Below are 24,166 nucleotides of genomic sequence, written 5' to 3'. Positions count from 1 at the left end.
GTGGATCGCCGATTACGTTTCCCCCTATTGGACGCAGTTTTACTAATAGGAGTACTATGAAAAGTTGCCTGTTTCCATTTCTGTGTCTAAACGCTCGTTTTTTGAAGTCGACAGCTTATAAAAACGTATTTATTAATTTTTTTGGCGTGTTAGATGTACACCTTGTCACACAGCAGCTTTTAGGCATTATTCCGTTTTTTGTTTTAAGCCAGAAATGACAAGGAGGCGGCTTCTCGCAATACAAAGTCAATGGAGACTGTTGGATCGCTTTCCCCCCGGTGGGCGTGGTTTTCAAATTTGCATAACTGCGCTCTGTCTCTATAGGGCTTTTCACACCTGAAATTGTTAACCCTGGGTTATTCTAAAACCAGGGTTAACGGAATCCCGGGTTATTTTTTTCATGTTTCACACTGTTCAAACTTAACCAGGGGTTAAGAGATAACCCTGGGTATTCATAATTTGACGTTTCACACTGTGCATTCCTAACCCTGGGTCATGTGTGTCCAAGCCAGCTCCAACACACCTGTCTGTAATTATCAAGCAACCCTGAACACCTTGATTAGCTACTTCAGCTGTGTTTAATCAGGGTCATAACATTCTAACCCTGCTTCGTTTCACACTGCATGCGTTTGGCACCGCAATGCGGAGTTAACACCACAAATGCGGTGCTAACTCTGCTCCGGAGCAGGGTTTCATAACCCTGGGTAAAAAGCGGTGCTAACACCGCTTTCAAATTACAGGTGTGAAACGCTCCTTAACCCAGGGTTAAAAGCGGGGTTTAGAATGAAGATAACCCAGGGTTAAGTGCAGTGTGAAAACCCCTTATATGTACTTTACATATATACATTATATTCTACCATACATATATTATACAACAGTTCTTTCTGATTCTCGATTCTGATAAACCACTGATGTGAATTAGTGTGTTTGCATCATATACTGTAGACATCTTTATTTAGCAATTAATAAGACATAAATAAAAGGAAACATAATGCTCCTATTCATTTTAAAGGGGATGTCTAATGCTATTTCATGAATTCTGACTTATCTACACTGTTGAATAGTGGGATTCCTATGCTAAACATGTATTGATTTGTTGATTGTTATTTTACTTTTTTTGATTGTTTATTTTTGCTTTTTTAGACTTGTAAAGCACCTTTGGCCAACTGATGTTGTTTTTAAATGTGCTCAATAAATGTTGATCGATTGATTGACTTTGTAACAAACTCACTCTGTGTTTCTCTAGTCTTGTATTTTATTTTATTGTTTGCAGTGTTTGTAGATTTTTCTAGCTCTTTTGTTCATTGGTCCTTGTGTTGACTGTTTCCCAGGTTTGTCTTTTCATCTTGTTAACCCATGTGTATATAGCCCGAGTGTTTCAGTTGTCTTGTGTCAGTTATTGTATGTGTATGTCTAGTTAATGTCTTGGTTTCCGGTACTTTGGTTTATCATTTGGATCCATTGCCTTGACCTGCCTTCCTGCCTCTATCACATTCCGCGCAGATTTACACGTTCAGCCATGCAAACTTCCAGGGTCGCTCATGCATTGATCTAAAGATTCACTCAGGTTATGACTTTCACAGACTGCTCCCAAAATACAACCACACGCACACAGGAGGCGTGAAACTCACATCATGGTGACATTAACAGATACAGATGGGACATCTTTGAAGTGTGCATCATCACAGTCCAGCTCCAGATCTCTGCACTGGCACTCAGTTGAGACGGTCCCAAGCACTATGGTGATAGATTCAAAAAATAAGGAGATGGTTAGAGAGATATAAGGGATAGAGAGAGAGATGCAGAAAACAAATGCATTTTAGAGCCTGCATTTGATCTTCTAATAGGTAAAACTTGTAATGACTGAAATGGTTAAAATGTCAACAGCCATACATAACCACTGACTTAATTTCTGCATTCCGTAGTTTCATCTGGCTTGTGTCGAGTACCACTAAGACTTTCTAATTTATTTAATTTCTCATCTGAGTCTAATGGTTTAAAGCTTAAAAAGCTTTACAAATATATAAAAATGGTCTCAACCAAGTGAAAACCTGCATCATCTGCAGCGGCACCAAAATGACTCATGTTAGCTCACTGGCTCAACCAGTAGTATTAGTGTGGGGAGAGACTATCTGTTGATCTGTCCACTGGCAGAAGGAGAACGTGTTTTAAATAATTCATATTTTTTAGAATTTCTCTGGTGCTGCTCAATGGTACAGAAACTACACACTTTGCCTTTAATTCTGACCACAAATCAAAGTAATTTGATGATGATGTCAGCAGCTTCAATAAACCCACACTAATTTTTAGATTTTAAAAAGTTTAACAGAGCAAATGTCTGGCCTAATCTAAGAAATGTAAATGCTTCTAACGTGCCATCTGTGGCCCAACACTTCGTTCTAACTGAATATGTGTCAAACATTATGGCTGTGCATCAACAGAATACAAAAAGAAAGCAACTATAAAGCAATTATAAAAAAGTTAAATTTGAAAAACTTGAAAAAACAAACAATAGAAGTAATTTCTGAAAAGTGAAGTGTGAACGTGTTTTATCAAGGAATTCTACCGAATTCGTTTGCATACTTCACAGCACTTTAGAATAATTGGTGGCATTAAAAAGTATTATCACATTACATAAATAGATCTCTGACACCATATTGAAAGATGGAGAAAGGTTTGGGGATTTTAAAAATCACACTGAGGGATTTTTTTATATACAGTATAAAATATTTTATGGTATTTTACATATATAAAAGTAATTAGTTACTAGAGAAAGTAACGTTTAAGTTACTTTTTATGTCTGCTTTTTAAATGTAAATATGAACAGTACTGAACAGTCAAACAATATTTTTTTAGACTTAACAATATTATTAAAATTATTATTATTATTAAAATGATAGGCTGTGGGCCACAGTGGGCATCACTATTTTGTTAGTTTGGTTATGTACTGCATTAATTTAGCAAAGTTTCTTATATGGATGGGCTATTTTACACGTAAGATTCTAATATATCATGTACTGTAGGAGCCTATTTTGCTTTAAATTGAGCCTTTAAATATTTTTTGTTAGAAATTATCTTAATATTGAAGCTTAGTTTGTTTACGTATATCATTTAGACCATTTAGACAAATATTCTGTATGTTTACATTGAAAATATATAATGTGTTAAAATTGTGTACTGTCTCTTTAAGAATTTGGGGACTGTGAAGCTTGCTGGTAGTGTGCTCTTTGGAATACAGTTAAAGTCATACAGTTTCCTTTACCGCATCCGTGAATATTTACGATTATATATTGTTTGTATATTTTTATGTTTGATTTAAATGATAAACAATATTAAAGGAGGATATTTAATCAGAAAACGGAGTATGTGGATTGTATAGTCGGACACAGCGTGAGTGGATTGTTTTGTCAGACATGGAGCGAGTGAAACCAAAACTGAAACTAAATGCTCAGACATACTATGGAGTTTTAAGACTGTTGTACTTTACTGGAAAGCAACAATCACGAATCGTTCTCTTCCATGAAAGCCGATGTAAACACTGGCGAATATATTAACACTTCTCAGATTTATTACTTTTGTGGAGTACAAATGCAAGTTGATGTCATACTGAGATTGCTTGGCAAAGATAATTTACAAACATGAGACCGGATGGACTTGTGATTCATACGCAATTTTTAAACAAAAGTATGTTGTCCCGTTTTGATTTTTTTATCTTCATTCTATCCGCACTGTCGGCCATGATGAAGTTTATTGATTCATTGCGGCGTCCACCACGGTCCTGCTACGTTAGATCAAAAATTTCTTGTCTGCAAGTGTTAATTTTTTACAAAATAGAGTAACGCGAGTAACTAACTTATTTAAATTTCAGTAATTGTGACTGCATTACTTGATTTAAAAATACTTTGTAACATGCTCGTTACCGCCTAATTAAAGTAGTGGAATTACAGTTACTCCCATCACTGCACAAGATATGGAATGGATAAAGGTGAGCAGTATGCAGCAGTTCTTCAGATGATAAATTAGCTTGGTGATTAACGGAGTCTCTTTGGTTGCAGATGGCTGACGGAGATTCTGGACTGGAAGTCCGAAGAGGAATGACTGGCGGACAAAGACAGGGAGAGTAACAGGTAAGTCCTTCAGATAAGTAGTTCGATAGAGTCAGTGTCATCACTGACGAGACCAGACAGCTAGTTGATGTGAGAGTGCAGGTTATAAAGGGTAGAGGTAATGAGGTTCAGGTGGAGATGATCAGTATTCAGGAGAGTGAGAACAAGTGCGTGGAGTGAATGAGGATGATGCAATCCTGACAGTACCGCTTCCTCTCAAGGTGTTTTTTGACGATGGTGGAGAGAGGTGAGTATGCCGGTGAGGTCTACCTCGAGGTCAAGGAGCAGGATAGTCCGGATGATCAGAGTGGAACAGAGTGAGAAGTGAAGGATCTAAGATATCCTCGCAGGGAACTCAGGAATGTTCCTCTGGGCTGTAGTCCTTCCCTTCAACTAGATACTTCAGTCTGGGACCTCGTCACCGGGAGACCAGGATGTTACAGACCCGGTAGATGGATTCTTCCTCTACAGGAATGGGAGGAGATAAGTCATTAGTGTCGGTGTCTGTGGGAGGAAGAGAGATAGGTTCAGTGTAAGGTTTAAGGAGAGATACGTGGAATGAGGGTGAAATCTTATACTGTGGTGGTAAGTTGAGTTGGTATGTGACTGCATTCAGCTGCCTCTGAATGGTGAAAGGGCCAATGTAATGGCAACTCAGCTTACACCAGGGCTGGGGGAGGCGGATGTCCTTGGTGGATAACCACACCTTCTTTCCAGGTTCGTACTGGGGTGTTTCGATGCGACCAGCAATTGGCTTGGTCCTGGTGCCTCCGCACAGCCTGTTGGAGTTGTACGTAGGTTGAGTCCCAAATCCCCTCGTTCTGGTAGAACCAGTAGTCGACAGCTGGAACTGCTGAGGGCTCACCAGACCAGGGGAACAAAGGAGGTCGGTAACCCAGGATGCATTGAATAGGGGTGAGGCCAGTAGTTAATTGAGAAAGTGAATTTTGGGCGTATTCAGCCCAGGGGAGATAATGGCTCCAGCTGTCCTGGTACTGGCGACAGTAGATACATAGGTAACGTCCGATTTCCTGGATCTTACACTCAGCCTGGCTGTTAGTTTGAGGGTGGTATCCTGAGGACAGATTGGAACACATTATTGAAGAGAGCTTCTGCTGCTTCGAAGGTGGTAGGAAGTTTGGGCAGAGGGATTAGTTTGCAACCCTTGGAGAATCTGTCCACAACTACAAGGATACAGGTATGGTTTTGGGACTAGGGCATGTCTGTCATGGAATCTATACCTAAGGGAGACCACGGCCGCTGAGGTATGGGAAGAGGCACCAATTTCCCCATGGGGAGCCTTCTGGGGGTGTCAGTTATGGCACAGACTGAGCATCCCTTGACGTATCGTGAAACATCCTGGGAGAGAGATGGCCACCAATTCCAATGACTGAGGACCGAAAGGGTACGCCTGCTACCTGGATGTCCAGAGCACAGTGAGCAGAACTCAGAAGTTCAGTGTGTGGATGTCCAGGGACAAAGATGAGACCGTCAGGGGTTTCCGGCCGAGCGAGATGATGGAGGTTTTCTTGGTTGATCTGTTTGTCAATATCCCAGACGCTAGGACTAACAAATATGGCTGGAGGGAGGATAGATTTGGGTAAGTGGTCCTCAGATAAGGTGCTATGGAGACGAGAGAGGGTATCAGCCTTGAAATTCTTACCTCCTGGTTGGTAGGTAACAATGAAGTTGAAGAGGATGAAGAAGAGAGCCCAACGAGCCTGCCGTGGGTTTAGCCTTTTGGCTTCATGGAGATATTCCAGATGGTTGGTTATTACTTCAAACTGATGGTTACTACAGCCAGTGCCTCCATTCTTCTAGGGCGAGTTTGATGGTGAGCAGTTCTCTATTACCATTATCGTAATTCTGCTCCACCTGGGATACCTTCTTGGAGAAGAAGGCACATAGAGGAGGGTTCCTCTGCCGCTGGGAGAGGATATCTCTGACTCCAGTGAAAGAGGCATCTACTTTGACTATGAAAGGGAGATCGGGATAAGGATGAACAAAGACTGGGGTGAACTGAAAGGCTTCTTTGAGAAGGTTCATCTTCTCCAGGACTAGCTTGATGTGACGTAGGTCACATGAAATAATATAGGTGCTCTGCAAGGGAGGAAGGGTAGATGAGGATGTTGTCTTTATAGATTACCACCACAAATCTGTTAAAGTACTCACAGAAAACTTTGTTCAAGTAACCTTGGAAGAGGACCTGCTGGCAAGTTGGAGAGTTCGGAGGGCATTACCTGGTATCCATAGTGGCAAGAAGGTGTAAGAAAAGCAGTCTTCTACTCATCACCTCGTCTGATTTGAATTAAATTGTAAGCACTGTGCAGGTCTAGCTTGGAGAAGATGCAAGCTCCACATAGTTGCTCCAGCACAGCGGGAACCAAAGGAAGGGGATAACTGAACTTTACAGTTTGCAAGATGACGATAATAGGTATATGGTATTAAACCTCCGTTCTTTTTACCCACAAAGAAGAAGCTGAAAGTGGTAGGGAAAGTAAATGGTCGGTTAAACTGCTGTTGTAAGGCTTCCTCCACATATTCCTCCATGGGCTTTTTCTCCAGGATGGACAAAGGATATATACGACCTTTGGGTAGAATGGATCCAGGTAGCAGGTCGATAGCGCAGTCCCATGGCTGGTGAGGTGGTAGTTTAGTAACCAGTTGTTTGCTAAAGACATCCTGGAATGCCCGGTACTCTGGGCTGGTGGGTATCTTCACTTGGTGTTGAACCGGTGGACTTTCGACAGAAGAGGAGTAGATGGGGTAGGACATCTCAGTATAGGTGAAAGAAGATAATCTGGAAGGCTTCCAAACGGGAGTTAAACAGGATTGGAAAAAGTATTCTCCCGGTACGCCTCAACTTGAAGAGTGATCGTGGGAGTGAAGTGACGAATGCGACATGGAATAAACCTATGCTGGAGGAGTCAGAATGGGAGCCGAGGACGGAGGATGTGCAGCGGAGGTGGGTTTGTCACAGGCAGATAGATGTTGAGACACTCTGATGTTTTTTTTTGGATATGATTCTCCAACCCCATATTGTCATCATAGACAACCACTAGCTGACAGATTTGGGGACGGAGACCATGTCTATAAGCGGTAATCAGAGCTGTTTCTTTCCATCCGCTAGATGCTGCCAATTTGCAAAACTGAAGGGCATATGCGCTGACGGAGAATTTCTCTTGGTGAAGATTAAAGAGTTGATCATGAATGGATAAAACAGCTAATGTCTGTCAGGGTTAGGGTGTTGTCACGAGCCGGGTTTACCACTGACTTGGTAGGATCCTGCATGTTGGTCTGGTCTTCTGTCAAACAGAGAAACGGCAGGCAGACAGATGGTAAGTTAAATGCAGCTTTACCGAATGACACAAGATCTGGAATGAATAAAGGTGAGCAGTATGCAATAGTTCTTCAGATGATAACCTAGGTTGATGATTAACTGATTAACTAATGGATATTCTGAACTGAAAGTCCGAAGAGGTACGACTGCCGGACGAAGACAGGGAGAGTAACAGGTAAGTCCTTGAGGTAAGTAGTTCGATAGAGTTGGTGTCATTACTGACAAGACCAGACAGCGAGTGGATGTGAAAGTGCAGTAGTGATGGGTCGTTCGCGAATGAGCCGCTCTAAGGCCTGATTCTTTGTAGCGAACAAGCAGAGCCTAATCTTCAGACGCAGGCAGGGGTGGGACCGTAAGAGCCGGCTCTTCTAAGGGAGCCGAGCCAGAAGAGCCGAATCTATAAAAAGAGGCGGACTGCCATCACTAAAATGTAGAGCCGGAGCTTGAGCCGAAAGAGCCGAATCTATGGAAAGAGCCGGACTGCCCATCACTAGAGTGCAGGTTATAAAGGGTAGAGGTGATGAGGTTCAGGTGGAGATGATCAGTATTCAGGAGAGTGAGAATGAGTGGGTGGAGTGAATGAGGATGACAGTGATGCAGTCCTGACAATCATAGTACGTATGCAATTATTTTGGTTGATTGTGTCATGAATAAACACACAATGTGTTTAAAAAGAAAGTTTGAACAACTGCTACTCTGCAAAGCCGAAAACAGAATAACGTAAACTTAGTTTTAAAGAGGTTCACATAACACTCACATTTTTCTAACACTCTGGGGACTCGCACAATAAAATTCATTATTAACAAATTACATTAAAATGTTGTATTTTAATGGACATGATGACAACAACAATGTCATAGTGGAAAATCTTGCATCATGTCCTCTGGATCCATCATTCTAAATGACCATCATTTGCTGTTATATCACTGTGTTAGGTCTGACTTTTTATGATACAAGCAAAAAAGTGCCATCAAATGTGTCAACAACACAGAATTTAAAGAGCCAGTAAGATGACAATTTTAAGCATCCTATCACTATTTATAAGTCCCGGACAACAGGTTTAAATGCATGCAAGGTCAAAAAACACTGTAACTTTCTCAAAATATAAATTTAAAATTACCCCATTTCTCAGAGATCCCCAAACGATTCGTGTGAAGCCATTCAACGACTCAGCCTGCCTAAACCCCACCTTTCAGTAGCCTACTCTGCTCTGATTGGTCAACTGACAGAGTGTCTTTGCACACAATGCACAGATCACAGATCAGTCTCACAGACCACAGATCGGTGGCACAGACCAACAACAGTGCAACATGTATTGGCCTCGTGCTAACATGATTTACTGAGAAGACATTGTCAACATCAATACACATCATTCATCATTAATCCAAGCAATAAAAACGACGATTGAAACTAACATTTTAAACTCATTTAAGCATTTATATAAACTAACCGGGTCATAGCAAAACCGTAAATAAGCATGCATTAGCCGTTTGCTAACGTGACTCTCTGACAGTAAATTAACAGTTTAAACACACAACATCATTCATCATTAACCCAAACAATACAAACGACGATTGAAACTAACAATTTTACACTCATTTAAGCATTTATCTAAACTAACCGGGTCATAGCAAAACTGCTTGCTATCGTGGCTCTGACAGTATATAAGTTAGAGTTTAAACAACGATATCATTCATCATTAATCCAAGCAATAAAACAACTATAGACATTTTACACTCATTTAAGCAAGTATGTAGCTATAATCATACTTACAGGTTGTGGTTAGGAGACGCATGTTGTTCCAAATAAAGTGGGTACTGAACCATCTTGCATTGCCAAACGTCTAAATCCCTCCGTTAAAAATTAATTTTAGCCACTGATTCTTCACAGCCAGACACGTTTAGAATATCCCTCCTTGAAAAAGTCTCCTTTGGTAGTGAAAACAACAAAAGCTGAAAACAGCGTGAGCTGATGTTTACACTCACACACGCTAGCTAGCTGTGGGCGGGTCATAGTTCTCGTTTCTCCCGCAGGCAAGGCTGTAGGCGGAGATTAGTATCTCATGTGACGTGGATAAGTTCGTGTGACGTGGATAATATCAGGAAGAAGACTCACTCCCTATAACGACTCGTTTCAGCGATTCAGAGTCGACTCCCTGCTTTAGAAGCCAATAACTTTATTAATCGTGCACTTTTTGGTTCAACTACTTTACACGTTGTTTACATTGATGGACAGCTACACGACACACTGCAATAAAGGTTAGTTTCGATTTTGGATCTGTGTGGCTCTTTAAATATAAAAAAACATTTTCACTAAACTTAGGACCAAAGAGCACAGCCAAATAAACAGCAAACATTCAAAATATTCATAATCCCTTTATGGGGTTCAAGTTCTTGGAACTGTTGCTTTGCTTAGTTCTCTGATGTGTAAACATCACAGCATACTTACAGCAGGCATTTGACTTTGCACCAAGGTCATTGCTCGGGATCCCAAAATAGTTATCAAAGAGATGTGGCCAACCGTTATTGTCCCCTGCAAGGAAAAACAACAAGACTGGTTGAGTAATGGATTACTCAGGCACAGATGGATTATGCTGGGTTGTTTCAATGCAATGCTTTGTTGTTTCATCTTATGGGTGGGTTAACAACAACCCAGCATAGGTTTTTTTATAACCCAATATGTATTCTGTCCAGTATTTACCCATTGTATTAAAACCAAAGCATATTAGAAAAATTATCATCATTAACAATCTGAGCCATGTAAGGTCACACCCTTTCTGTAAAAAAGGCCACATGCTGTGTGTCACTGCAAACAGAATCTTAAAATATCTGTAATGTAGAAGATAATACTGTGAAAGGTGGAGTCAAACTGTGATTTTAATGCCATCCATGTAGCCGGTCAGATTCAGAATAATCCATCTCAAATAGTCAACACACCTTTTAACCCTGCCAAAACCAGAGGAACCTGCACTGTCTCTTCACATTTAACCCGTTCAGCACTGAGCAGAAGGTAGCACAAGGGCATCACTGTTAGTCTTGAGTTTCGTACTTTATCGCAAAGGCATCATATTATATCGCACAGCGCATGCGCTTTATTTTATTTGGAATGTTTTTACAATCAAAATTTAGATGCAAGTGACCCAAACTATACTCTGTTAAACAGCTTACACAACTGTTGATAAGCACTCACTTTATGTTTTGTGTATTTTGCAAAATGAATTTGAAATATGCTATGTTAAACTCAACCGTCAATGGTGAACTGGACTTCATACAGTAGTTAGCACACTCTTTAAAAGAGAAACAACATGCCTAGCATTTGTTTATGAACAGAAACATCTTTAGATAACTTGCAGCTAGTAAATGGCTCCTTTACAACAACACAAGCAGAGCCAATGTAATAAAATGCTGAACACTTATAATGTATCTCCTGTTGATCAGTCATCTTGATTAGGGATGCTCCAATCGTTCAGGCGGCGATAGGTATTGGCCGATAATGGCATTAAATGACTCGATCGGTAATCGCTAAATTTGCCGATCTCATGAACCGATCTTTCTGTTTACATCATATGGATCCTGAATGCGACTGCGAATGCGAGCAATTTTACAACCCTTTTGCGCGATGTGCAGATTTGGATTTCTCTCTTTGCTTTTACAGAGATATGTGTATTTTCCCGGTCCAAACAGCGCGACGCGTCTTCACATCCCCATCAAACATCCCTATATCCAACACATATCTATTGCGGACAATTGCATGCTTATGCCAAAAGTTTATTATTTGCATGCATTTGAAAGTTTTCAGTGTTTAAACCTTCTTTTCCTCACTCTTGTCTGCGTTCACCAGACACGCACACCATAGACTGTAAAAAATGGACGTAGTGACCATGATGTCACCAATTGCTTTCTGAAAATTGTTTTTGAAGCTTAAAGAAGGCGGTGCCTGCCGTCGCCATGTTGGCCGCGCGTCACCGCGCATCACTTGTGGATATCCAAAAATGGGTAAAGAGGCGGGATGTGGGTGAAGCTAAGGTGACTGGTTGCTGAAACCATGCCCGCCTAGCTCGACTCAACAAAGAAAAAAACGTCACTTAAGTGGCCACGCCCTTAATTATGCAGAACGTTAAGGCTTAATATAATTTAGACGGATGAGTTACAAAAAATTCACCCCCTCACAGTTGTCATGAAGGGCAAAATTAGCTATACAGACCAAAAACACTTTTTGTACCAGGCTGCAAACATATTATTTTCTACTGTAAAGTTGGCCATTTTAACATGGGGGTCTATGAGAATTGACTCTCTTTTGGAGCCAGTCGATGAATTGCAGTTTAAGTCACTTCCGTATTGGCTTCATGAAAGAGATCGCAAAAGTTGCCCCTCAGTGCACACACAACAGCCTGACAACTCTCTCTTGTCTTAAACCTAATCTAATTCATCTCTGAATAACTCTGCTCTTGACTAAAGAACTGCTATGCTTCATACGAATGTGTGTATATTTAATTCGTAAAGACGGTGAAGTGTTTTATTTTCATTACTTTAAACAGACATTTTAAAGTCATATTAAATTTCTCTTTATATTTGTTGTGCTTATTTATTTGATTCTCTATTCAAAACGTCTCGGTTACGTATGTAACCCTCGTTCCCTGAAGGAAGGGAACGGAGACGTCACGTCGTGACCGACGAATTGGGAACCGCTTCGCGGGTGACCTATCTACTTCGAGAACTATCAGAAACGCCAATGAACTTGGCATGCAGGTATTTGCATAATGTCGGCGCCGCCCCGCCAGGTGCGTATATAAGGTGCAGGTGCATAATACCAAATCAGCTATATTATTGCTGAGAAGCCGAGCAACAGTGCCCGGCCTGAAAACAGCAATGGAACAGCAAACTGTGGCGACGGGACGTGACGTCTCCGTTCCCTTCCTTCAGGGAACGAGGGTTACATACGTAACCGAGACGTTCCCTTTCAGTCGGTAACTACGACGTCACGTCGTGACCGACGAATTGGGAATCCCTACCAAAACGCCACTGCAGCTGAACCCTTCCAGTGCCTGCAAAATGCAGAAGGCCGGTCACTACCTGTTCCTTAACCCACGATAGTGAAGCAGCGAACTGGGAAAGCGTCTAAACTGAGCGGAGCTAGAACACTGCGGAAGCCATCCCCTAAGAAGGTTAAATGGATGACATAAAATATATGAAACAACCGAGGGTTGCTCAAAGAAGTCTCTGAACAATACATGGTATGCCGAGAGATGCAGAACAGGCTCTGCTAAGGAAAAACGTGGAGGATTAGAACCCCACGGACTATACACACAAATGAACCCCACGTAGGGGACAAATGTGGACGCCTAGCCTACACTGGTTTACAGAAAATACATCAGTGATAGGTTGACAGCGGATGCTCCGCAACACCAGCTATCAGGGCGGTGGAGGAGAGGCAAAAACAGTTTTTGTGACGTTTTTGTGATGGCCTTCCATATTGGTGCAAATGGACAGCACCAAAATAGAGGTTCCAAGCCGACACACGAGCCGACCCTCGGCATTCTTAACTAATTAATAGAAAGAACACGAGTGGAAACCGGTTCGACACGAACACTATAGAATCTTGTGAACGTATTAGGTGTCGCCCAGCCTGCAGCTCTACAAATATCTGTTAGCGAGGAACCGCGAGCCAGTGCCCAAGATGATGCCACACTGCGTGTAGAGTGAGCACGTAAATTAAATGGACAAGGCACATTCTGCTTTTGATATGCAAGGGCTATAGTATCCACAATCCAATGGGACATCCTCTGCTTGGTGACAGCTTTTCCTTTCTGCTGACCACCGTAACAAACAAAGAGCTGATCTGAGGTCCTAAAACTTTGCGTCCTGTCTATATACACACGTAGTGCACAAACAGGGCATAACAAAGCCATGGCTGGGTCTGCCTCCTCCAAAGGCAGCGCTTGCAGGTTCACCACTTGATCTCTGAAAGGAGTGGTGGGAACTTTGGGCACAAAGCTGGGCCGGGGTCTCAGTGTTACGCTGGATGCAGCCGGCCCGAACTGAAGGCACGAATCATCGACGGAAATGCATGAATATCCCCTATCCTCTTAACAGAAGCCAAAGCAAGGAGAGTTAATGTTTTCATAGTAAGAAATTTAACACTCACACTATGCAGAGGCTCAAATGGGGCTTCCTGGAGGGATTTCAGCACCAAGGACAAGTCCCAAGGAGGAATAGAGGGAGGACGCGAAGGATTCAGTCTTCGAGTGCCTCTGAGAAAGCTAATGACCAGGTCGTGCTGACCCACTGTCCTACCGTTTACGGGTGAATGGTGAGCTGATATCGCTTAATAGTGGATGGTGACAGCCTATTCTCCAAACGACGCTGGAGATACAAAAGCACAACACTAATCGGGCATTCTCGGGGGTTTTCACTTTGGGAAGAACACCAGTCGACAAACAGGTTCCATTTAAGCGTGTAAGCCTGTCTCGTAGACGGCGCTCGCGCAGCAGCAATAGTGTTAGACACCTCTTGCGGTAAATCACTCACATCCTCCGTCCCCCGTCCACAGGTCGGGGCGCGGGTGCCATAATGTGCCCTCTTATTGAGAAAGAAGGTCCTTCCTCAGGGGAATCTTCCAAGGAGGGGCTGTCGCGAGGAGAGAGAGTTCTGGAAACCAACTCCTGGTTGTCCAATACAGCACGCTCTCCTCGTCCTCCCGGATTTTGCATAAGGTTTGCGCAATGAGGCTCACCGGAGAGAACGCGTATTTGCGCATGTTTCGCGGCCAGCTGTGTGCCAATGCATCCACGCCGAGCGAGTCGTCGGCTAGTGAATAGAACAGGCGACAATGGGTCGTCTCTGGGGAAGCAAACAGATCTATCTGCACTTTGCCGAAACGTCTCCAAATCTGCTGAACCGCAATGGGGTGGAGCCGCCATTCGCCGGGATGCGCAGCCCGAGAGAGCGCATCCTCCTCTACATTGAGTGTGCCCGGGATGTAAATGGCACGAAGAGACCTCAAATTCTTCTGACTCCAAGTGAGGAGGTGACGGGCGAGATGCGACAGGTGACGCGAGCGTAAACCGCCAATCTCTCCTCGGGACTCGATCGTGAAGCCAATGCTGAAGCGGTCGCATATGAAGCAGTCCGAGCGGAGTTACAGCTGCGGCTGCTGCCATATGCCCCAAAAGCTTCTGAAATTGTTTCAGCAGGATCGCGCTCTTGCTCTTGAATGTATTCGACTGTGCACGCGCTTCTGTTAGACGAGCTGTCAAATCGATCGAGTCCAGTTCCATACCGAGAAAAGAGATTCTCTGCACGGGGCAAAGCTTGCTCTTTTCCCAGTTGACCCGAAGACCCAAACGAACTAGGTGTTTTAAAGTTAAATCTCTGTGATCGCACAGTGCCTGACGTGTTTGAGCTATTATTAGCCAATCGTCCAGATACGCGAGAATGCGCACACCTTTCTCTCTCAGGGGTTTTAAAGCCCCCTCCACTACTTTGGTGAATACACGGGGCAACAGAGAGAGCCCGAATGGGAGGACTTTGTACTGGTATGCTCGCCCCTCGAACGCAAAGCAGAGAAACGGCCTGTGTCGGGGGAGAATCGATACGTGGAAGTACGCGTCCTTCAGGTCGATAGATGCGAACCAATCGTTTGGACGAATGCATGGAAATATGCGTTTGGGCGTCAGCATTTTGAACGGCATTCTGTGAAGTGCACGGTTCAGCGAACACAGGTCCAGGATCGGTCGCAAGCCGCCGCTTTTCTTGGGTACAATAAAGTAAGGGCTGTAAAACCCCGACCTCATCTCGGCTGGAGGGACCGGCTGGATCGCGTCTTTCGCCAATAAGACAGCGATCTCCGCACGGAGGACGTGCGCATTGGCAGCTCTCACCACAGTGAAGCGCACACCGGAGAATTTGGGGGGACGCCGGGCAAATTGGATCGCATAGCCGAGACGAATCGTGCGTAAAAGCCAACGCAACGGGCTGGGAAGCTGTTCCCATGCCCCCAGATACTGTGCGAGGGGGACTAAAGGCACGATCGGTGTACCCGCAGCGGGCGCAATGGAGGTGATCGCCGGTGTGTGCGTAATGGCCGCACCGACAGCAGTGTTGTGTGTGATAACACTCACCTGAGTCCGTTGCTGGGTGGGTGAGTAAGGGAGGCTCTGCTGAAGACACCTCACACCACTCGATGCACCCTCTGGCGAAGGAGGAGGAAGACGATGGGTTAAAAGCCCGTAGCTGTCTCCTACCGCCTGAGAAGTTGGAGAGCGCGGTGGGGTTATGAGCCCGTGCGTCGCTCTCGTTCTCCTCTGATGAGTCGGAGAACGAGGGGGGGTTGTGAGCCCGCTCGTGTCTCCGGCACTCATCTGAAGACCAAGAGATGGAAATGGAATTCGCCCTTTTTGTGAAATTGTGGGTGCCGACTGAAAAGTTGGCGGAACAGAAAATTGAAACAAAAGATTCACCAACCGGCCCTCCTCCGGTGGGGGGAGTGGTGCCTTCACCATCTCCCGAAGAGCGATCCCCTCCATCTCTAGGTCGCCCGTCTCAGGGCCGCTTCGATCTCCTCTTTCCACCCTTCGAAGCGGGCTGAGCGGGCTGCTGACGACCGGTTCCTCGCTTCTTAGAAGAGCCCCGGGGAGGAATGGAGGCGGCCGCTGCAGGACGCCCTCGGCGAGGAGCAGGCTGAGGCGCCGACGTGGACGGGGGGCAGGCGCAGGACGCTTCCGACGTGGCATGATCTGAGCGATGACCTCAGTCTACTTCTTGGCCGCGGAGAATTGCTGGGCAAACTCCTCGACCGTCTCGCCGAACAGGCCCGTCTGGGAAACCGGAGCATTCAGGAGCTGGGTCTTATCGGCATCCTTCATGTCCGCCAGACACAGCCAGAGATGGCGTTCCTGGACTACCAGGGTAGACATCGCACGCCCGACGGCGCGTGCGGTGACCTTGGTCGCACGAAGCGCCAGATCCGTAGCCGCACGCAGTTCGGAGAACTCCGCCGAGTCGTGACCTCCCGCATGTAAGGTCCCTCAGAGCCTTAGCCTGGTGAACCTGCAGCAATGCCATGGCATGCAGGGCAGAGGCTGCCTCCCCACAAGCCTTGTAAGCAGCACCGGTCAGCGCCGATGAGTGCTTACAGGCTCGTGAGGGGAGAGTAGGCTGGTCCCGCCAGGAGGAAGCGACACCGGCCGGACACAACTGCATCGCGACCGGGCGCTCCACTGACGGGATACCAGTGTACCCCTTGGCATCTCCACCCTCGAGAGAGGTGAGGGGTGAAGGCTGATACGGCCGGTTCCGGGCGGAAAACGGGGTTTTCCACAACCGCGTCACTCTTCATGCACCTCGGGGAAGAAAGGCACCGGGGGCGAGGACTGAGAAGCCCTGGCACCCCCGAAGAACCAATCATCGAGGCGGGACGGTTCAGGTGGGGGAGGTTTAGTCCACTCCAAGCCGACCGCCTCCGCCGCCCGAGCGAGCATTGCTGCCATCTCGGGGTCGAACGCAGAACCCGCAACCTGGCCCGAAGGCGGGAGCGGATCCAGATCGACGTCCGAGGCTGACAACCCCCCCTCCGACGTTACGGTGGACATCGCGTCAGGTGGAGGCTCGACAGAGCGCGAGGACACTGTAGAACACGGGCCGCTCGTCTCCATCGGGACCTCCGCTGGCAACGGATCAGGGCACTGGGAGCTGCTGGACGAACCAGCAGACCGACCCAGCACCGTTATACGGAGGTCATCCTTCGCAAGTTTGGTAACTGCGCCCTTAGCAGTACCAGACTTGGAAGGCGGGGGCCGTTGCCGGAGGAACGACACCCGTCTCCGCAAATCCGCCATAGTCATGCCCTCGCAGACGGAGCATGAACTATCACGCAACGCTGCCTCTGCGTGCTGGAGCCCCAGACACGAAAGACAATGCTTGTGGCCATCCTGGGGGGCGATGAACACACCGCATTCAGAAAAGGAGCACGGACGGAAATCCATCTTTAAAAAGACGACCCCGACCGTGACACGAATGAGTGGCTGTCTTTAAAAAGACAAAAAGCTCAAACGTGCTGCTCTTTTAGGGAAATCACTCTTTGTGCAAGCTGGTGAAACACACAGGGAGAGGCAACGCACTCACTCGAACTCAAGTCCTAAATTAAAGAGACAGAGAGAGAGAGAAAGGGTGGAGAAAAAACACTGCGAGCCTCTGCTGAGGTGTCTTTGCCCAACCAACTTCAGCAATCTGAGATCTTATTTTCTTCCCTTCAGAACAGGATCTATGAAGATCAGTTTGGAAAGCTTCTCGAGAGCAGATGTCTGCCGGCTTCGAAGCAATAAAGCTGATTTGGTATTATGCACCTGCGCCTTATATACGCACCTGGCAGGGCGGCGCCGGCATTATGCAAATACCTGCATGCCAAGTTCATTGGCGTTTCTGATAGTTCTCGAAGTAGATAGGTCACCCGCGAAGCGGTTCCCAATTCGTCGGTCACGACGTGACGTCGTAGTGATCGACTGAAAGGGAACTAGCATGCTCCATGACAAGGGTGTTAATGTTAATGTTTAAATTAGAGCTGGTTTACTGAGGTCATTAAAGAAACACATTGAAAACTATGTTCAAAGGAGAAAGAAACAAAGCATCCAAATCTTGCTCACGCACGTCATTATCCATTAGTTTTCTATGGAGCTACTTGCGTGTCATGCAGGCAAATGATTATGCACGGGTGAAATGCAAATGTTAATTAAACATCTAAGCTGTGCTACAAAGACCACAGACAACCACAGAAGTAAATGAACTCTTCTGATAATGTAAGCAATGTCAGAAAGCTGCTGTTGCTTATGCAACCTTGTTTAAATAGACAACAAAAATCTCGTGTGTGTTGTAATTTGAAGTTAAAACATCACAGAAACACATATTTGTTATTTCTTATCAGTACAGCAATCGCTATATACACTGGATAAGGACTATTGTGTTTAAACGAACAAATAACATTTAATCACTTGCAGTGATTATAGTGAAAACAGTCAGCTCTAAAGATAAAAAAGTCGGACTTTTAGCTATTTTGGATATATCTTTTATTTGTAGCTATAAAATGTTATATGCCCTCCATTGTGCATCCATATTGTTTTTCTGTGGTACCACAGTTTCAATCTGAGCATGTTTGTCTCGCAAGTAAATGTATTATTGTAAACTGAATTGCCAAAATGTTAGAGCTGATGACTTTCTTCATAAACTGTAATGAAAAACAATTGGATATTGCATCTTGTCACACATGCATAAACAAGAAAGACTCCTTACAACCGAAGAAACAAATGACTTCATTTTACAACAATTTACAAAATAATGTTCATAGATCCCTGTTGCATGATAAGCTGTCTGCTTTGAACAAAAAATGTACAAAAACATAACAAAATCCCAAACGCTGGCATCTCAAACAAGATCTAAATGAACTACTGTTCTCTTTTAACCACCGATTAATTCAACTCCTAGCTGATCTGATTTCATTTATGATTCATTATCATCTGTGCCATGAAAACAAGTTTGTATTCTTTGTTTAATTCACTCTTCTAAACAGATTAAAATGTGTATTGAACCTGCAGTTAATGTATTAACATTAGGGTGAAATTCTTTCTTTCTTTCTTTCTTTCTTTCTTTTATATTCTTTATATTTGAGGAAAACTAAGTATTTAAAAGAAATATGTTATTCACCCAAATATTTAAAAAGAAATGATCTCTATACAACACTACAGTACATGAGAGAACAGCTTTGCAATGAGCTAAATCCATCCTAGACTGATAATATTTAAACTTTTATGAGTATTTTTCCCCATTCAGCAGTATGTCACATCTATGCTGGCTAAAACTGTGACAGCCATTAAAAAGACTGTCCTAAATACATGATACTGTTGCTTTTATCAAAGAACTGACATCAATTGTTGCTAAGGCAAAAAGCTTCCTTGAAACTATTTCTCCATTGTGTGTTGACACATAACTCACATCATAAAACATTACAGTAACAAATTTCCACCGTCTAACACCATCATCCATACAGCTCTTAAAGCTAGAGATGTTCCGATACCATTTTTCTCTTCCCGATACCGATTCCAATACCTCGGCTCAGTGTATCGGCCGATACCGAGTACCGATCCGATACCTGGGTGTATATCTGTAAAATATACAGCTATACATACTACTAGTCCTGTATGAATGGATATAACGGTCTTATGGTGTGCTTCAGACTTATTCCTGTATAAAACATGAACAAATACATACAGTGAACTACAGTATTTTTATTATCTGAAAGACATTTAACAGTAATATTTATTTTTCCTAAGAGAAAACGAGCCACAAATCTAACACTGTACACTGAAAGGGTATTTTAGTTTTAGAATAATTTGAAAAATCTGTAGAATTCTGTGGGATGATTTTAAATTTCTTTAGAAGAAATTAGAGAATTTAAGCTATTAAATATTACGAAATTGCATCTAAAATAATTACTTTTTAAAGGCTTACAATTAAAATGAATACACCAAACCAATGAGTCCTCTGAATTAAACTGGACCAACATGAACCAGATAATGTGCATGTCAAGATATAATTATAGTTTGTAGCCTATATAAAATGACATATATTATTGTTAATATATATTATAGCAGAATAAAAAAGCTTGTGTAAACGTTCTCATTATGAATTAAGCACGTATGAAGATAATTTCATCATTTTTACAACGCAATGTAAACTTTATATTAAACATAACAAGAGCATTCGTCTTGTAAACTGATTTGAAATGCTGTGCTGACTGTCGCGTCACATAGACGACAGAGACAAGTAAGATCTGCCGTAAAACTCAGTGGTAAGTTTTATTTCATCTCAAATATCAAACGGTTCATGCTCTTATCATTAAAAACAATCACAGCAAACAGCACACGCAGGGTTTATGTACTTATCAATGCTGCTCACAAACGCGCGAGGCTATGTACAGTATGTGTACTTGTTGTCAATGACAGTACTGGTCACTCACAAACGCGCTCAAGCGCGGGGTATGTGTGCTTGTCAATCACGGGCATTAACTCCGTTGAGTACTCCGCCAAAATCTGCGGGCGCGGATTCCGTTGAGACATGTCGATGTTTTGTTTTATTAGTCTGAAATACTAACAAACAGCGGACATACGGCTGCATGCTTTCATTTCTTTGCCGCTCTAAGTAAACAGTGGTTGCGTCACGCATGAGGTAACTTCCTGGTGTTTGCATTCAGAGCAGCGAAGAAGAAATGAGTTTCGCTTTGCAGCGTTAGCTATAACGGGCATAACTAGGTTTAGTAAGAAAATGGTATCGGATCGGTACATGGGTTCAAGTACTCGCCGATTCCGATGGCATAATTTTTTGTGGTATCGGCCGCATTTCCGATACTGGTATCGGAATCGGAACAACTCTACTTAAAGCATGACTATTGAATTATTATTTTACACCTAACCTGTTAAATGTCTTAAAAGAACAACCAAAACAATGTTTTAGAAATGTCTGTGGTAAGGGCTGTCACAATGATTAAATAATCGCCTCATCACGATGATTTCAGATCACCGCAATGATTGCACATCTCTTTAAAAAACACAAGGGGGAGCTGCAGCGCCTATATAAACGAGACAGTATCAGATGGTGCTCCTTAACTGATACATTGCAAAGCCATTCAATACAGTGGAAAACAGCATTTAAAAACTTTGATAGGTACTATGAACTGCCAGGTAAAACATACATTTCCAAAACAGCAATTCCAATTTTATGGGAAGTGAAAGATGTTATTCTTAAGGATCTGTTAGGAACAGCCGCTACAGCCACGTGATCCAGTACTAATATGACCTTTAGTAGGATTGGCTACTATTTAAGGCCTGTTCTGGTATAGTCAGTTTATTTAGATTTTTCAGTTAGACAAATTATCGTGTTTATTTCCTATAAACAATTTTCATATTTTTAATATATTAATTCAATAATTACTTTTAAATATGTGTTATGTGTATTAACTCTTTCCCTGCCATTGATATTACGGCACTACTATAAACATTGGTAACCATAGTAACACAGTTACACTTGCAAACTGAGTGAGAGACACATGAAAACATTTATTTAGGTAGAATAAATGTATGATTTTGCATATCGTTTAATTTATATGGTGAATATGGCAATTTTGAGAAATGGGCCCAGGCACAAGACAAAATAGAAGGCTTGGAGAGAGCGCCGCTACGTGTCGGGGGGGTTCTTCGCCTCAACGTCGTGCATTTTAGAGTTGTTCCGATTCCGATACCAGTATCGGAAATGCGGCCGATACCGCAAAAAATTCTGGCATCGGAATCGGCGAGTACTTGAATCCATGTTCCGATCCGATACCATTTTCTTACTAAACCTAGTTATGCCCGTTATAGCTAACGCTGCAAAGCGAAACTCATCTCTTCTTCGCTGCTCTGCAAACACCAGGAAGTTACCTCATGCGTGACGCAACCACTGTTTACTTAGAGCGGCAAAGAAATGAAAGCATGCAGCCGTATGTCCGTCCGCTGTTTGTTAGTATTTCAGACTGATAAAACAAAACCTCGACATGTCTCAACGGAATCCGCGCCCGCAGATTGTGGAGGAGTACTCAACGGAGTTAATGCCCGTGATTGACAAGAACACATACCCCGCGCTTGAGCTCGTTTGTGAGTGACCAGTTCTGTCATTGACAACAAGTACACATACATAGCCTCGCGCGTTTGTGAGCAGCATTGATAAGTACATAAACCCTGCGTGTGCTGTTTGCTGTGATTGTTTTTAATGATAAGAGCATGAACCGTTTGATATTTGAGATGAAATAAAACTTACCACTGAGTTTTACGGCAGATCTTACTTGTCTCTGTCGTCTATGTGACGCGACAGTCAGCACAGCACATCATCATTTCAAATCCGTTTACAAGACGAATGCTCTTGTTATGTTTAATATAAAGTTTACATTGCGTTGTAAAAATGATGAAATTATCTTCATACGTGCTTAATTCATAATGAGAACGTTTACACAAGCTTTTTTATTCTGCTATAATATATATTAACAATAATATATGTCATTTTATATAGGCTACAAACTATAATTATATCTTGACATGCACATTATCTGGTTCATGTTGGTCCAGTTTAATTCAGAGGACTCTCTGAGGAAGCAAAAACTAAAAATTGTAATGCCTGTAACTTTAAATGCAAATGAGCTACAGCTCCTTGCTACCCTATAAACAGACAGTGAGCGCTTTCGCTTCAAATAGATCTGATTAATACAGTCTGAGACCAATGATCAAAACTTAATGAACGCGTCAGTGTTTAAGTTGGGTAAGATCGCCACCTAGTGGATAATAGCGGAACTATGGATTTGAGGTAAAAACTCCTCAGGGAAACGTTTTCTCTTAATCAACCAGATAGCTCAACAGTATTTATTGGCATTTATCTGGATATCGAGAATAATTGAGCAATTGTTAAAAAAATTACAATTTAAGAACTGCCCGTTTTGTATGTTGAATGTTAGTGAAATTTAATTAAGGAATAATTGACGATGGGCTGTTGAATTATAAGAAAATGATCCACACCCAAGGGGGTAATGCTGTTTGTCGTTACGCCGCGGGTGTGCATTATTTTCAAATAATTCAAAGGACGGGAGTCAATTATTCTGCTTACCAAAAATATTGCTTTGTTGCATTTTTTAAGACACTTTATAGTTTAGGTGTGCGATTATTGAAAAATAATTCCAACTTAAACACCATGGAACATTTCTCAACCAATCAAAATAAAGCATTCAACAGCCCCGTGGTATAACGCATAGTAGCCTATAAGATCCATGCACAGTATGCACTCCTTTTCTAATGTTAATGAAACAAAGAAAAATCATTAATTTGTCAAGATTGTCATGATTAAGTTTTGTAACTGCAATAAAGGTTCATCTATGGTTATTGTCATGATTCACAGAGAACGGGACCCAAGTGAAAGGTACGGGGAACTCAAAACAGGGTTTATTACAAACAGAAATGCCTACGAGGGGGCAAAAGACATGACATAAACAGGTACCAAGGAACAGATGATTAACAAGACAACACACTAGACTAAACTAACGAGACTTGACTAGGCTTTGAACACTCTCAAAATACACAGAGACGTTACAGACAAACCAAAACGATCCAGCAAAGGACAGAACACACTGAGGCCTTAAATAGGAAAAGCTAAACAAGATAACAAATGAAGGTTAGGTGAGGGGAGTTAACCAATAATGAATAATTAACGAGGAGACAAGAGGGGTGGGGACATAAACGAGACACAAGCCATTTCTCAATGTCAAGGATACTTCCTTGGCAGGACTAGTCCTTACAAGTCACTTCCTTCAGAGGCTAGGCGAGGCTCCTCTTAAGCATTCGGAGAACACGTTAAATGGAACAGGCTAGCAAGTGCACGTCATTGTGTGATTGAAAGGTGTGCTTTCGGTGCTGCGCGCATAATATTGTGGGTGATTTCAGCACGTGAAGAGCGCTAAGGATACACATGTGCATCCTTTCCTGTATATGGGATATTTCTCGAACGAAGGACTCAGTCCTTGGCTGAAATTTCGAGGATCCTCGACATTAGAACAGTCCTTCGACGGACGTCAATGACGTAGCCTTCTCCAAATTCCGGCTTCCGAGGATCCTTCCTTGACATTGAGAAACGGCTACAGCAACACACAGCACCAACAA

General features: G+C 43.2%; 1 protein-coding gene across 3 annotated transcripts in view; it reads right to left on the bottom strand.

Moving 5' to 3' along the window:
* The window catches only part of rxfp1 (relaxin family peptide receptor 1), a 78,318-nt gene that overhangs the window by 38,513 nt on the left and 15,639 nt on the right, over positions 1 to 24,166 (bottom strand). The window contains exons 1-3 of one of the 3 annotated variants that reach the window (XM_055179031.2): positions 20,452 to 20,860; positions 9,895 to 9,978; positions 1,632 to 1,737 (exon numbers count right to left, since the gene is read on the bottom strand). In XM_055179031.2, coding sequence (XP_055035006.1) covers positions 1,632 to 1,737; positions 9,895 to 9,978; positions 20,452 to 20,551 — 290 coding nt within the window. In that variant the 5' untranslated portion in view covers positions 20,552 to 20,860. Of the gene's footprint in view, positions 1 to 1,631; positions 1,738 to 9,894; positions 9,979 to 20,451; positions 20,861 to 24,166 lie in introns of those variants that run through there. The other 2 variants (XM_055179029.2, XM_055179030.2) reach the window with 2 other exon arrangements.

The sequence above is a fragment of the Misgurnus anguillicaudatus genome, chromosome 16 (assembly GCF_027580225.2).
Source record: "Misgurnus anguillicaudatus chromosome 16, ASM2758022v2, whole genome shotgun sequence".
NCBI classification, from domain to species: domain Eukaryota; kingdom Metazoa; phylum Chordata; class Actinopteri; order Cypriniformes; family Cobitidae; genus Misgurnus; species Misgurnus anguillicaudatus.
The sequence above is the reverse complement of the archived record's forward strand: the minus strand, read 5'-3'. Positions and strand labels throughout refer to the sequence as shown.